Source organism: Octopus sinensis, linkage group LG20 (genome assembly GCF_006345805.1).
Source record: "Octopus sinensis linkage group LG20, ASM634580v1, whole genome shotgun sequence".
Classification (NCBI taxonomy): Eukaryota; Metazoa; Mollusca; class Cephalopoda; order Octopoda; family Octopodidae; genus Octopus; species Octopus sinensis.
This window is the reverse complement of record NC_043016.1, coordinates 22,351,597-22,367,777: the sequence shown is the minus strand read 5'-3', so window position 1 is coordinate 22,367,777 and position 16,181 is coordinate 22,351,597. Positions and strand designations below refer to the sequence as shown.

General features: G+C 33.5%; 1 protein-coding gene across 3 annotated transcripts in view; it reads right to left on the bottom strand.

The window, feature by feature from the left end:
* Positions 1–100: 100 nt before the first annotated feature.
* LOC115222560 (brain tumor protein) overlaps positions 101–16,181 on the bottom strand; it is a 35,851-nt gene continuing 19,770 nt past the window's right edge. For all 3 annotated transcript variants that reach the window (XM_029792833.2, XM_036511629.1, XM_029792834.2), the window contains exons 5-12: positions 10,222–10,542; positions 7,736–8,093; positions 6,619–6,933; positions 4,989–5,097; positions 3,046–3,206; positions 2,765–2,953; positions 1,177–1,328; positions 101–912 (exon numbers count right to left, since the gene is read on the bottom strand). In XM_029792833.2, the coding sequence (XP_029648693.1) occupies positions 604–912; positions 1,177–1,328; positions 2,765–2,953; positions 3,046–3,206; positions 4,989–5,097; positions 6,619–6,933; positions 7,736–8,093; positions 10,222–10,542 (1,914 nt within the window). In that variant the 3' untranslated portion in view covers positions 101–603. The remainder of the gene's footprint in view (positions 913–1,176; positions 1,329–2,764; positions 2,954–3,045; positions 3,207–4,988; positions 5,098–6,618; positions 6,934–7,735; positions 8,094–10,221; positions 10,543–16,181) is intronic.

Genomic DNA, 16,181 nt, shown 5'->3' with positions numbered 1-16,181 from the left:
AGTAGAACAAAAAGGACTAGTATATATTATAGATCACTAGCTTTTTTTTATATATATTTATAAAGGCTACACAGTCAAAAAATAAACATTTAAAATTTTCTCATGTATTTCAAATAAATTTATTTACATTTAATATCAAGAGGTAAAAAGATGTAACACAATTTCTAAATATATATAGCTAAACCAAATTTGCAAAAATCTATATGGATTTAAAATACAGAGTAACATTCAAATACACCGATTAAAAATAAATTCAAAAATGTCTAAAATGGAGGGAAACAGATACAAGCAAAAATAAGGGAAGAAAAAGTAAAATACAAATAAGTCAATACTGGGAGGAAAATATATTTTCTTCGAAATGTACAAATTTAATGTGATCTTTCAAGTTAACTTTGGTACTGCTTTTAAGAGCAAAAAGCCACCACAGAACAATTTAAATAGTGACAGCATTAATTCAGAGGCAAAAATACATAACACTGATTTGACAGTTCTCAAAACAGCGCTTGAAAACAAAATACTAGTGCTGAAGATCAGCAGTACCAAGATCAATTAGCATAACTGAAATCTGTAAATAAACATGGGAAAAAGTAACGAAATATAGATCTATGTAATATATAAAGTGTCTAGAACAAGAACATGATGGTTGTTTTTAGCAAGTGTAACTATATAACCTTCAGATGTTATATTGAGACCACAACAACGACTAACTTTGACATAAGGACACTCAAATTCTCCTATAAGAGACCCATCAGATTGGAATACAGCAACATGAAAGCGGTTACCATGACTGTCTCCAACCAAAACATCTCCAGCATCACTGATGTCAATTCCATTCGGGTAATTTGTGATACTTTCACATCCGATACGTCTCAAAAACTGCCCTTCCTCATTGAATACAACAACACAGTGTCCCTACAAATAGAACATAAATTGCAATTTAGATTAAAATACCATCCCAGTACAACAATTTGTATTAAGACAAGGTTTAATAAAAATCTATACTATCATTCAAATTAGTCAACTTAGCTCTTATTGAGAGTTCTGTTTGTTCAATGATAAATAACAATGTCAATTGGGATTAAATTAGAAAACTATTTTTGTAGAAACAAACCATCATAAAAATTACATTAATTAATGCTAAAATTTTAGGAAACTATAGTAACAATATATAATTACCTTGAAATCACAGACAAAATATTCTTTTCCACTAATAGCAATGTCAGATGGTTCACGCATATAATCACTGCAGTCAAACCATTTAATCAGGTCTCCAGTTTCAGCAATACAAAACACCGTTGGCGAGACACTGTCCACAGCAACAATGTGACCTAAATAAAATATCAAACATATTAACTAATAGAATAGTAACATAAATACAAAACATATAATAGAAATCTAAATTTCAGAATCATTCTCATTATGTGAATGATGGGAGGCAATAGCAAACACTCATTAATAAAGGAGATGTAACCTATCTTTCAAAATTAAAATATTTTTAACTACTTTCCTCTCATTTTTTCCCAACCAAAGCCAAGTTAATACAGGCATAAAGAAATGTGCTCATCTAAGGAGGAAGCACAACTTTGGGTCGTTTTTATTGAAATTTGACCACATTTTTACACCATAAATTCTTTTATACTCCACCAATTTTGAAGAGGTTTACAAAATTACCTTCATTTTATTGAAATCTTTTAAGTGTAATTAAAACAAAAATATAAAAATTAAGAAACTATACTGCTTAAAAGTAGCAGTTCTGTGTTATTCTACAGTTAAATACATTTTATTGAAGTTTTTTTTTTTCCCCAACCAATTTTCTATTATATAAAAAGATAGGGAAGCGCTGGTCATTTACAATAAACTTAACATTTACATTTGGTCAAAACTAAGGAGCATAGTAGTGGCTGCAAAAATATTGAATGCAGACTAAGATTCTCTGTGTGTGTATGTGTGAAAATTAATACACATGTATATACCATGATCCCTTATTTCTCTTCCTCTCTTTATGCTTCTCTAATTCTTTCCTTTTTTCTTTTCCTTATAATCATACTTAATCACCCCTTACTTTACCTACTGGTCAAATATCTCTATAGTAAGACACCTATCTTTATTCTTCTATTATACTTTAACCCCTCACCTGGCACACAGCCACTTCCCTCAGTTACACTCCCTCTCTCAGTTGAGCACATCACCATCTCTATCTCTCCGACTGGGGTAACCAACTATCTCCTTTACAGCAAGACACATGTTTCTGTCTCTTTATCATAGTTTAACCTATCATCACCTAGCACAAAGCCACCTCACTTACTTCTACTCTCCCTCTTAACTGAGGGATCTTTGACTTGCAAGTTATTTGGTGACCTTGCTGGTACTGTTGCCACATAAAAAGTACCAAGCATACTTTGTAAAGTGGTTGACATAGGGAGGGCATCCAGCTGCAAAAACCAAGCCAAAGCAGACAAAGAAGCTTGTGCAACTTGCCAGCTGCTCCTGTCAAATTGAGTGACTCATGACAACATAGAAGATAGACATTATTAGATGATGATGATGTTCTCCAAATTTTTGGTTAATCTCCTCCATCCTCAATATCAATTTAAATAAACATCAAATTAATTTCAATTAATAACAGCGCTTTTTCTGATGTAATTAACTGAATCAACTGAGTATATAACAGATACCTTTTAATAATTTTATATTGAATAAAAATAAAAGAAAATTGTATTGATATATACAAAATATAAAAACAAGACAATAACAAAAATTTTACCTTGTTGAGTAATTGCTAAACCAGCAACAATGTCAATGTAACGGATGGCAATTTTCCTGATAAAGTGTCCATTTTTAGTGAAAATTTGCATACGGGATCTTTCATTTCCTCTGTCACAAACAACATATTTTCCAGTATTTCTCATGACAGCAACTTTCCTCGGGTACCAAAGCTGACCTTCATCTCTTCCTGGAAGCATTGAAGAAAAATAAATCATATAGTGGCATCTAAATGTCAAGTTACTTAATCATATTCAACTGATAAAAAGTATTAAGCTATACCTGGTATTCCAAACTGGTACTTAAATTCTCCATTTTTTTCAAAAACTTGTATACGATGATTGTTTGTATCAGCAACAATAATGTCTTCTTCAAGACCCAAACAGAAGCCATGAGGAGAATTAAACTGTCCTTTGCCAGGCCCCAACTGCCCAAATTTGCACCTACAGAAAAAAAACAAAAGAAAATATAAGAAACCATGTTATTACCACCTCCAACATAAAGTACTGGACTTATTAGAAATGTGAATAGCATAACACAAAAGCAACAGAATTCTAGAATTCCTTAAAATGTTTTGTTTCGAAAGTTGGAAAGTTTCTCCCACAATGCAGATCACTGGAGATGCTCTCATTAAATTCCCTCAGAGCTGCATAGGCAGCAACATGCTTGTTCTTGTGGAAGTTGTCAAGAGCTTCACCTTTGGACATAATGTGTGATTTTAATTAATGCTTCTATGTACACATCAAGTGCAACTTAGCATTTCAGTATTCCAAGTGGACCTAAAACTGAGGTCTCGGACTACTTTCTCTCTCTGGCCCTTGTTACTGTTGCTTTAAAAGCAAAAGTGTCTTCACTTTCTTTTTTGGAAGCAACTGCAGTGCTGTGTGTCCATTGACTGCAATTTGAGTGTCATACACAGCACTGCAATATTTGTCTTCAAGCCTGTCACAGAGTGTGATGAACCTGTTGTGTACTACAACAGTAAACTCCTCATATAGTTGAGCAACACTGATATCATTCCCCACTCAATTTGTTTCATAGGAACTGGTGTTCTTCTTGCAGTAACATAAAACAATTCCATGCTAAGATATAAAGCCCTCGAAATTGTTCTATTCACATGTATTTTTGATGTTAATCCATTTTTTTCTAGCTAAGATATAGTCCACTTGAGCACAGCTGTTATAATGATGGCTATGTCTAGAGTTTACCTGAATGGTTCTAAAAGCTGCATCTCTAAAATGTATCCTGCATAAATGGCTCATCACGTTTTGGCAATCCTGCAGATTTATGATGCCAAATGCTATACACACAAGTTCTTCCTTCTTGGTCAGCATCCTCATATTGAAAATGTTGACAATAAAGTACATTTACACTAGAAGACTATGACTGCAGCATCTAGATCTACATCAGGTTTGGGCAGTCTTTGAGGATTTAAAAATATTGTATCATAATTATCGGGAACCAATGCTGACTCAAAGGCTGATGACATCAATTCAGGAACTGATTCTGGTGTCATCACATCTTTTCCATTTGCTGATAGTTATATTGAGGATACAACTTCAGCAAACCTGCTTTGTTGGAGCTGATCCTTTGGCCTTTAATGGCCATAATCTACAAGGCAGCAGCTTCTATTGTCTTTATGTTTTCCCTGTAGCTTTTAGACTCTAAGGTTCCTCCTGTAAAGCAGCAATTACTAACTAACCCTAGCTAGTTATAGAGTACTGCTTAATCAAGGACTATACTGGATTGAAATCATTTTGTAATACAGTTTATTCTGCAACTGTTGCAGGAGCTTCAGATCCTCATCCAAAATGTTCTGAGAGTCATGGTTGTTAAAAAGTAACTGCATTTTTTTCAATATTTAGGATTTCTCAACCTTAGACCCTGGCACCTGGTGCTATTTAAAATCATACCCAGGATATTAACTTTCATCATCAAGCCAAAACTGGAATACAGATAAAAGTCAAATTAGTAATTAAAATTATTGACGGTTCCTTAAACTGAATGTTGAGTAATTAAGATAATTTGTCTAAACTAACATCATCATTTTAACATCCTCTTTTCCATGTTGCAAAGTAATATATAAAACAAAAAGGTCAAGCTGATGTTAAATTACTAAGATCTTATATACACTTATTCTTTCAATTTTTTTTTCTTTCTTGTATGTAAAAAAAATTCAATAAATGCACATTCTCCAAGGAATTTTTAAAAAAAAAAAGACGTACCTTATTTGCATAGGGCTCATTTTGTTACTTCTGCGAATAGGAGGATATGGTGGAGATATATTTGTAGGAAAATTATTACTAGATGCACTAGAAGTATTTGATATTGATCCTAGAAAGAGAAAAAATTTCAGGAACATTTTCCTTTAAATTGTTGCAAAATATATTCTGAATGGAAATTTAAACAAAAATGGTTTCAAATCTTAGCATAAGGCCACCAATTTTGTGGAAAGGTGCAAGTCAATAATACCAACCTAGTGTTCAGCTGGTACTTATTTTATCAACCACAAAAGGACAAAGAGTATAGTTGATCCTATCAAAATTTGAACTCAGAATGTCAAGTCAGAAGAAATGTTGCTTTGCATATTTTCCAGCACAGTGACAATTCTGCCAGCTCACTACCTTAGAATTGATAATATTGACACAAATAATACCAATGAATGTAGAAATGCTGAGTGCTAGATGAACTCGTAATATTAAAGTATAATGGTCAAGGCAGCGAGCTGGCAGAATCATTAGCACGCTGGGTAAAACACTTAGCATTTAACCTGTCTCTATGTTCTGAACTCAAATGCTGCTGAAATCAACTTTGCGTTTCATCCTTCTATGGTCAATAAAAGAAGTACCAGTTAACCACAGGGGTCAATGTAATCGACTTACCCACCACCCTGAAATTGCTGGCCTTGTGTTAAAATTTGAAGCCAATATTAAAGTATAATGGTTGCATGTTGCAAAGAGAAATAGTATGAGGAAGTCATTTCACACAAAAGGGCTTATAATCATCATATTATCTTAGCTACACAGCAAGCATACTTCATTTTGTTTCTTAAATTTTTCAAGCGAAGCCACTTCATATTCCAACTAAGTAAAATTTTTCCCATCTTTTTTAACCAACAAAAAAAAAAATTGAAAGTAACTGAATGTCATGCATCCAAGATAAAAGCAATTATTCCATGCATGCTCACAATGTTTCCTGCTTTCTTTGGTCAGTTTTTGTAGTAGACCATAGGATATTAGCCTCTCACTCAACCAACCTACCCAGTTCCATTTCTTGAAACCAGTCCTCTACAATCCTCCCTTTACCTTACAATCATTTGATTCACATATTTACATAATACATTTTCACATATTACATAATATCAGAACTGGAGTGAAACTACCAATTTTGGCCTAAAGAATGCAAACCAAATGTCTCGAATGATAAAAATTGTGCCAGACAAATTAGATATAAAAAAAATTCTAATTTTGGGTTTAATTATCTTCAGAATCAATTCTGATAAAGCTGTCAAACTCCTTGTTTTCTCACACTAACAATATGATATTCACTTTATTCTAACACTTAACTCCTATTTTTATCTTCATTGCTCTGCTTTATAAAGAAAGCTTCAAATCATAAATAAACTGGTTCAACCTATTTGAACAATTCAGAAATAACGAAGAGATACCAATGTTAAATTTAAACTAATGAAATAGTTTTAGGATTCTACTTAAACCTATCTTGTAAAATTTGGGATTTAGTGAAAGCTACACTGTATAACTGGGTTTTAATTTTCATATGATTTGTCACTTTTAGAAATAAAACAAAACAGTAAAGAATTTAATTATAAAATATACAAAAAAGTTAGCAACAGACCTGATGTAGAAGTTGAATTTATATTGGTGAGTGAATTCATTATCCCCATGTTACCAAGTCCACTTAAGCTTCCTAAATTTCCCAAGTTGTTGATCATGTTTGTTGATGGCGTCTGATTTAAAAATCCCACTAGTGTATCTATATTTGATAAATTTGTGGTTGGAAGAGGTGAAGTTGTAGCAGTTGGACTAAGTATATTGGCAAGAGTGGAATCAGTTTGAGAAACTGGCGTTTCAGTCCTACTTCCAGAAGTAGTTAGTCCATTTACAGTTATGTTCAATCCAGAAACAATGTGTTCATTCAAAGAGAGTTGTCCTAAACAAAAACAAAAAACTTTTTTTAATCGATTTTAACATAAAAAAAATTCTTTAAAAATATCCTGTTACAAGACATGAAAAGGAATTAGATAGTTGTGTAGAGCCAACCCTAAAAAGGCTGTGTACTCCAAAGTGATTATGAATAGTTGTTGTATAGATGAAAATATAGAAATATGAACTCCACAGTAATTATGAATAGCTTCATGTAGCCATCACAAAAAAGATGTGTGTGCTCCAGAGTAATTATGAATAGCTTGCCAGTTAACCAGCACTGGAGAATGCTCTTATGCCAATATATGACTAAGCACAAACAAGTATAAAGATGGACAGGTATGACACAAAACATTAGCAATTTAGTTATGACATTTTTCCAAGGGTGGGATATTTTTTGTACATTTAGAAATTTACAATATTAAAATTGATGGTACATATTTTCAAATAACACAAGAAGCTGGAAATAATAGGTTGCACAGAGGTACAGGCAAAATAGCTGAATACCTTTGTGTTACATTATTAGACACATTTTTGTTAATGTTGAAGATATGTTCTATGACTCTATAGTAAAATTAAAGCAGTTAGGTGACAAAGAGAGCACCTACAAGAGCCAAACAATTTATCTTTCAATCTACTGAAGTCTAATGTATTTATATATACTAGAGCATATTCACACATCAATACTTCAATGCAAAAATTAGTATTTTACAAATGAAAAACAAAGTTAAGTATTCACTTTTTAATCTTCACATTTCAGTAAATCAGACAAGAAATTTAAAAAAAAAAAAAAAAACATCAATGCTTACCTCGTCCTAGTTTTGTCATATCATGGTAAAGTGGGGCACTTGGTGCACTATTAGTACTAGCAGCATCAACTGAAATGCCGCTATCGGACATAGCAGGACTGTGAGAGCTACGTGACAGGCTGTTTTCAGGAATGTTGTGTGCACCAGTGATTGCAACTCCCATTGGGGAAGAATCAGATGATGACATGTGCAATGAACTAAAATGAGATCCCCCAGTAATAGGTACTGGTGTAACTGCATGCATATTGGAAAATTCTGAAGTAGATACTTGAGGCAACTCCGGACTCAGTACACCAGTGGGCAGACTGAAGCCTTCATGTTCAAATGATGAATGAAGAGATGATATTGGATTTTCAATCTGTAAAGAAATCGAAATAAAATAACATTATTAATGTCGATTTGATATATAGAGAAAATATATGCTTACACATGGTTGTACAGTTAAGAAGTTGGCTTCATGACCACATGGTTTTGGGCCCAGTCCCCACTGCATGAAACATTAGGCAAGTATCTTCTATTATAGCTCTGTGCCAATCAATGCCTTTTAAGTGAATCTGGTAGAGGGAAACTGCACATATATTGCACAAGCATCATGTTGCTTGACAAAGATTGGTGTGTCTGCATCACACTCATATTCACCAAATAGAGTCACTATAAAAGAGCTATCAGTTTCAACTAGTTTCTCCTAAAATTGGTGGTAAAAGGGGTCAGTAGGGCTAACTCTGTAGAAGCAGACAGTTTATTCATTCGTTCACTTTTACATCCATTTTTCTATGCTGGATGTGCTAGATGAATATATTACCTGAGTGTTGTTTTACTATCAGTTAGTCTCCCTATTGCTAACCCTTACCTGTTTCTCAAGTAAGGGAATATATTTGATGTTGTTGAAGGTGCCAAGCAAGCATATATATTTTGATCTCCGAGAAATGACACTAACATTGCCACAAGTAGCTTGTAATTTTCAGAGAAGTGCAAATGTAAAGACAGACAACTTATATATATTATTATTATTCACACAATCTTTCAGTCTCTGTGTACCAAATACTTTTAAAGCTTTGGTCAGTCAAGAGCTGCAGTAGTAAAAAGAAACACTTGCCCCAGGACTAAACCTAAAACCATACAGTTGAAAGTGAAATTTTTATGGTCGTGCCTATTTATTTTTATTTATGCATGTAAGAACATTAACAATTTTATAAATACACATATACATGCTATATATATTTTAAGTGGGATTTGGAAAATCTGAAGATTTTAACAGAAAGCAAAATACCTCAATCTCCCACAGAGTAGAAGAGTGATTTCTTAATTTGAAGGAGTTGAATATTAAATACAATATTAAAAAGGAAAATTGACAAGTTTTTGTGTTAATAGTCATCATCACAAGAGACTACAAAAAGGCCTATAATTGTATAGGATAGAGTCTACTGTGACACCATCAGACATTACCTGCATGGAATTAAAAGTACAACACTAATTAAATTAAATTTTTCTATCCAGTTTTTAAAATTGTTATCAGTGTTTCCTCACCACTAAGTTTTCTGAAATGAATCAGCTCAACTTAAAAGTTAAATCAACTTTTTCACATTTCTGATTCCACTGTGAGCTCTAATAGTTTTCAAAATTCTGAATTGCTGAAGGAGACCTTTAACTTATATTGGGTATATCTGAATAAGCTGCACAGGAATGTGTCAGACAGATTTTCTTTTCTTACAATAGCAGACTGGCTATTCAACCCCACTCCGAGATACAAGGAATGAGAAAGCAGAAATGGACATAAAATTATACTCCTTATACTCCTAAAAAGTTAAACTTAGATTTTTGGTTACAAAAATACATTTCTCATCAGTAACTTACCCTCTGGAACTAAGTTAAGATGTGCTTAATTACTTTCCCAACATCATATTTAGTAAACTGAACTTCAATGCATTGTCCAGTGATTTCCAAGAAGAGAAAGAAACTGATAATTATTTAACCTAGAGATTCAAGACAACTTATTAGTGCCTTCCCATTTGATACTAAAAAGTCTGTGTCCCTCACTAAGTACACTCATTTCATAAAAAAGTGTAAAGACAATGTAGATACAAATAAAATGTAAATATTTCCTTTCATATTGCTAAATAAATTGGTTTGCTATAATATTGTTTTAAATTTGCAGCATACTTAATAAGGAAGAGGTGTGTATACATTCTATGTATAATTACAGAGTGGAGGTATTGGGAGCTAAAGAGCCAAGAAGTTGGGGAACTATTTGGCTGGGGTGGGGCTGGATATTAAATCAACGTTTTACTTTCGTTATTACAATATTAATAAATTAACCCATGTATTTATTAATATTATGAATGCTAGAGTTAGTTCTGCTCGCAAAAACTGTTTCATGCACATTTTAAACTGAATTATTATCTACGATACTTATTTCTAACTTAAATACTGAAAACAAAATCATAAAACACTATTATAAGTCAATTTAAAAACAAATAATATAGGACCTTTGGGTCATTTGCATTCACCAGCTGAATGGAACCAAATGTTTTTCGGATGGCTTCAGTAAATACAATGTCATTTGTCTTGAACTCAATAGTTCTATTCAAATCTGGCTTTGGATTGTTGTTAAAAAGATATAGCATCTGATTGACAATGACTTTATGTAACATGAGTATTTGATAGCTGTTCCCATTTTTCATAACACGTTCTGCAAATTTACTTCCATCTTCTATCTTCTCAATTTTCTTCCCAACATTATGACACATTTCTATTATAGACATTTCTTGAGCAGCATGGATTTCTTCTAAGTCCTTTAATAATTCATCCTATAAAATATTAGAAACATGAAATTAAATATAATCAAAGGATATATTTCACTTTCAAATTTAAAACTGGACAAGAGAAATGATGCTATGTCTTCAAAATTAATATCACATAAGCCTTCAATCCATAACACAAGTTATCCATAACATTGTTTTACATTTATTGAGTGATATTGATCAATTTTTACCTGCTGATTTCAAAAATTACAAAGAAATTACCATTTCACAGAGTTTCTTCACAAAATCGATCATTGCATTTTACCATTATCTCAGAATTTAACTATTGTCTTTTATCATTACCATAATAGCCTATAACTGTATATCTAAAAGGTGTAATTTGGAAAAATAAATATCTGGCAATGTTCAGACCATTTCAGCTACACAAAGGTACCTGCATCACTGTAGCTTCAGTCACTCACAAGCAGTAAGAAGAGAGACAGGCTTTAAAACGTCTTGTTGCTTAGGTTAAAACGTTTTTTTTTTCTTTTTGGTTAGTTATTTCCTCATGCCTTTTTTCAATTTATATATATATATATATATATATATATACTACAAACATTGTTTCATTGTATATGTTATATTTCAATGCTTCTTTAATATTATGTAAACATTTAGATGGTAAATCAACATATACTGTAAATAATGTCCACTCCCTTACAAATCTCCTTATCATTTGAAGCAAGGATGTCTTGTGGAAATAAGCCTGGCCAACTTTTGTTACATTTGAAGCAAGATTGTGATTTAAAAAGCATCTGAGAAATATTACCAAATTTGTCAAAAAAATCTTGCTTTGCCTACTTTGGTATGAAAGACCAAGATAAGAAGTGGGCTCCTCATAAAGCCTGTTCAATCTATGTTGAAGAAGACAATGGATAAAATATACAAAGAAGTTTTTACCCTTTTAGGATTCCAATTATATATATATATATATATATATATATATATATATATATTATATATATATAGAGAGGAGAGAGAGAGAGAGAGAGAGAGAGAGAGAGAGAGAGAGAGAGAGAAAGAGAGAGACTAAAATAAAAGTGTTTATCCAAATCTCCCTTCTGCATTGCAACTTGTTGCCAATGGATCATACCTTCCAGTCACATCCCCACCAAGGAACCATGAAGGCGTACACTTGAGTTTTGAGTAGGCAGAAATAGCAATGATGATGAACACTTCAATAACAGTGAAGGTGAAGAATCTCAACTATTCAAACAGTATGAATTAAATGATTGGGGGGAGGGGGCTGGAGCTTGCAATGTAATCAACAGAGCTTTTAGGCTCCAGATATATACACACACACACACACATAAGTAGTTTAATTGAACAGGATAAAAAATTAGCCTGGATGAGATACAGTTTAGTTTTGTACCATGAAGAAGTACTATTGATGCAATTTTCCTTGTGACAAAGCTTGACTGGGTTTAACTTTGCACTTGTAGACTTAACAGAAGGTTCCACATTACGTGACCAGGTGGTCAGTGAGGAAGTTAGGATTAGAGTAAAAGTAAGCCATGTACTGTCTGCAACCACATTAACTCCTTTGTGTGGGGTGCAGTAGAACGAAAGACCAACAAATCCAAATGTAAAGACAGATACAAAATACCAAATTTTGTCAAAAACGTTATGAATAAACCCTTTTTATGTTACATATTCTACCAGTATCGGAAGTTTGACAAGTGTTTAGATTTTTAAAATTTAAATAATCTGTACGTCAAAGCTGACCTCGGCAAAAGTTAAACTCAAAAAACGTAAAGACAGATGAAATACGTATTTCTTTACTACTCACAAGGGGCTAAACACAGAAAGGACAAACAGATTAAGTCGATTATATCGACCCCAGTGCATAACTGGTACTTAATTTATCGACCCCGAAAGGATGAAAGGCAAAGTCGAACTCAGCGGAATTTGAACTCAGAATGTAACAGCAGATGAAATACCGCTAGGCATTTCGCCCGGCATGCTAACGTTTCTGCCAGCTCGCCACCTTAGAAAGTAAACATTCATTTTAGAAATATATTCTTTATTCTCATTGCTTAAGTGTTACTCCCTCACTTCCTGACATGAAATTTTGTAACATTTTATCTCATAACTCTTTTTCTACTAATTTTTGTTCAATGTGACTAGCGATTCTGAATTCTTCATGCATTTTTCTATCATTTAAGCCTACAAAAGGTATTCTTTTAATTTAAAATTTTAAAATTGATGTTAATTGAAGATGAATATCTGCCTTACTGCCCCCGCTGAGGGCACAGATATTTTGATGTAACTCTTTTTTCTACTGAAACAAATCTTAAACTATTTATGCCAAAGTGTAGCTGAGGAGGTATTCTCTTTAAAACTATTAACAGTTTGAAATTTAGTTGAGAACTGAATTAGTGGTGAAGTGGTGACTTAATATATTCAACCACTACCATGGTTGAATGATATACATAATTATATTAATATATATATATATATATATATATATATATATATATATATATATATATATATACATATATATATATATATTATATATATATATATATATACACACACATAGGTATACATATAAATATACATAAATATATATATATACAGTTATGTACATAAATATATACTTATCATGTATCAATATGTATTGCGATGATGAGATACTACATATATGTATAAAACTGATTAAGAAAGAGTCAATAAAAGGGGATACGGTTAAACAAATGTTTCCATACAACATAGTTCTTCATATATACAGGTATTTGATTATGCAACAGTTTACCTGTATAATGAGATCCAGTTGTATTACTTTAGGTGATATTCAATTGCTGTCTGTGTTAGTTACAAAACCTTCGACTTTGATGTAACACATCCATCTACCCCATTTGAATCTCATGGGAAATTACAAGCCTTCTGCCATCCATCTGCCTCAGTAGAGATTTCCAAGAAACAATTTAACCTTCTTGGTGATATGTACATGATCAAGGCATTGTTGCACATATCAATCCCCATATCACACACTGTACTTGGTTCTGGGACTGCTGCTCCTTTTAGTCCAAAGTATCACTGCCGCAGCATGTGAGCCCAAACTAGCTGACAGCAGAGGGCTTGTAATTTCCCTTGAGATTCAAATGGAGTAGATGGATGTGCTACATCAAAGTCGAAGGTTTTGTAACTAACAGGGATAGCAATTGTATTACACCTTAAAAAATACAACAGCATCCCTTTATACAGGTAAACTGTTGCATAATTTAAATCCAGTATATATGTGGATCTATGTTGTATGGAAACATGTATAGTGATTATTAAATAAGTGCCTAACCATACTCCCTCTTGTTGACTATTTTATTCAATTTTATTTTCACACACGATGAATGCCTAAACCTAGACTTGGAAGTATACCATAATACTACCAGCTATTTGGTAATTCTAAGGGTGAACAAGCTCTATTTTGTATTCTACTATGTTCCTAACAGAATACACCTCAAATACACACACACACATAAATGTATATATAAAAACATACATATATGCATACATGTGTATGTGTGTATATATATATATATATATATATATATATATATATACTTTTATTCTTTCGTGCATTTCAGCCCAAATGATGTGGCCATACTGTGGCACCCATTGTAATTATCTTTTTAATAGCTATTCTTATGCGATTGGCCTTTGGTGAAAGTGGGAGTTTAATATTGCTGCCTTCTCTTGAGTTTCTTGCTGTGATGTACTTTCATCTGGGACCTTGGACAGCAGAAGGTCAAATTGCTTCTTGAAAGCATCTACCCTTATTCAGTGTAGATCCCTCAGATGTTCTGGCAAGATAGTAAATAGCTGTGAGCCTTTGAACAGTGCAGTGATATCCAGTTCATGAGCTGGCTAGCTCCCAATACCAAAGTTTGGTGCCAACCCCTCCAAGATCTTCCATTCGTATATCACTGCATACCTCTCCCATCTTCAATCCAGTGAGTAAAGTTGTAGCACTTCCATTCTCTTCCAACAGCTCTACTGCTCTATTGATGCAATCTTCCTAGTGTAGCACCACTGAACTGCCTTAACTTCTGCTATTAATTTGACAATGTGTCTGCAGGCCATACATTGTTAGTTCTATTAAGTTATGGTACAAGAGAATCACTGGTGTCATTTTAACATTATGGAAGAGCATTGTATCATTTATGAAGTAAAGATCCAGAGCTTTTTACCCCTTGTTGAGTGAAGCATTATTTGCTCTATTCAACATTAGGGAAGTTGAAGTCCCTTAGACATATGTGATGGCTGTCATCTACGTTGGTTAATATTTGAGTCCCCAAAATTTGGAGTATCTGGTGGACAATATGTAACACACATTACCTTTTCATCTGATTAATGTGTACCACCAGAGTGTCATAGACTGAGTTTGAGTGGCACAGCATTGGCGGGACATTACAAGGCCCAATATTCAGCAGGAATACTGATGTGACACTCAGGGTGAGAGGTGACCACCCTGGAACTGTTGTTGTTTGCAACGGTCTCGAGTGCTAGTACATGTTTCTCAGATTTAATGTCTCATAAAACCAGGTCTGCTACTTTACAATACTGTGCCATTTCCCAAAAAAGATCATAGTTCAGCAGCTGCTATTGGGAGCAACGTGTGCACCATCCACATATCTTCATGGTGGAAACATCATATTTTGTAACCTTGGGGACAGGTCTTCCAGGCCATGACATTAGCAAAACGAATACTGCTCACACTGGATTTGGGATGAGCAAATCTACAGCCTGTCACAATGTCCCCCACGCCAACAAGTAACCTTTGCATAAACTTGTAGACTTTTTTTTTTAAAAACCTTTGTCTTCTCAAGTTCTATTTCTTTTTGGTTTTGTTCTACCTTGGGCCTACAGCCATCCTCAGCTTGCTTGTGCCTGCATCTTCATGTTTGGCTTCTTTGTGATCAAATGTTCATGCCAGACATTAGCTCTCTCTCTCTCCATCAAATCGACATTATCTTAACAAGTGCACTATTATAGCATTTATTTTTCTTGTTTCAATGATTAGACTTTGGCTATGCAGGGGCTCTGCCTTGAGGAAATTTTTATCAAATGAATCAACTCCAGTACTTATTCTTTGAAGCCTATTACTTATCCCATCAGTCTCTTTTGCTGAACCACAAAGTTACAAAGACATAAACACAATATTGGTTGTCAAGGAGCAGTGGAGGACAAACACAGACATAAAGACACACACACACATGCATGTACACATAATTATACATACATGTATACATGCAAACAAATTAAATAGAAAAATACAATTGACAATCTGACAAGAGCACACAGGAATTAGATTCTCTCAGATGCTCAGGAGACTCTCTTGAATTTGTAGATAGTTTCTGTTAACTAGGTGACCAAATTAGCAATGGTGGCAGATGCTCTGACAGTATTGTTTCTAGAACAAGAATTGGGTAGAGGAAGTTCAGAGAGTTATTACCTCTGTTGGTAAAAGGCCTCTCTCTGAATGAAAGGTAGACTATGGTAAGTGAGACATGGGCTCTGAATGCTGAAGACATGTGTAGACTGGAGAGAAATGAAGGCAGTAAGCTCCATTGGATGTGCAACATCAGTGCAAATGTATTGAGAGAAAAGTTAGGCATAAGAGGAATCAAATGTAGCATGCAAGA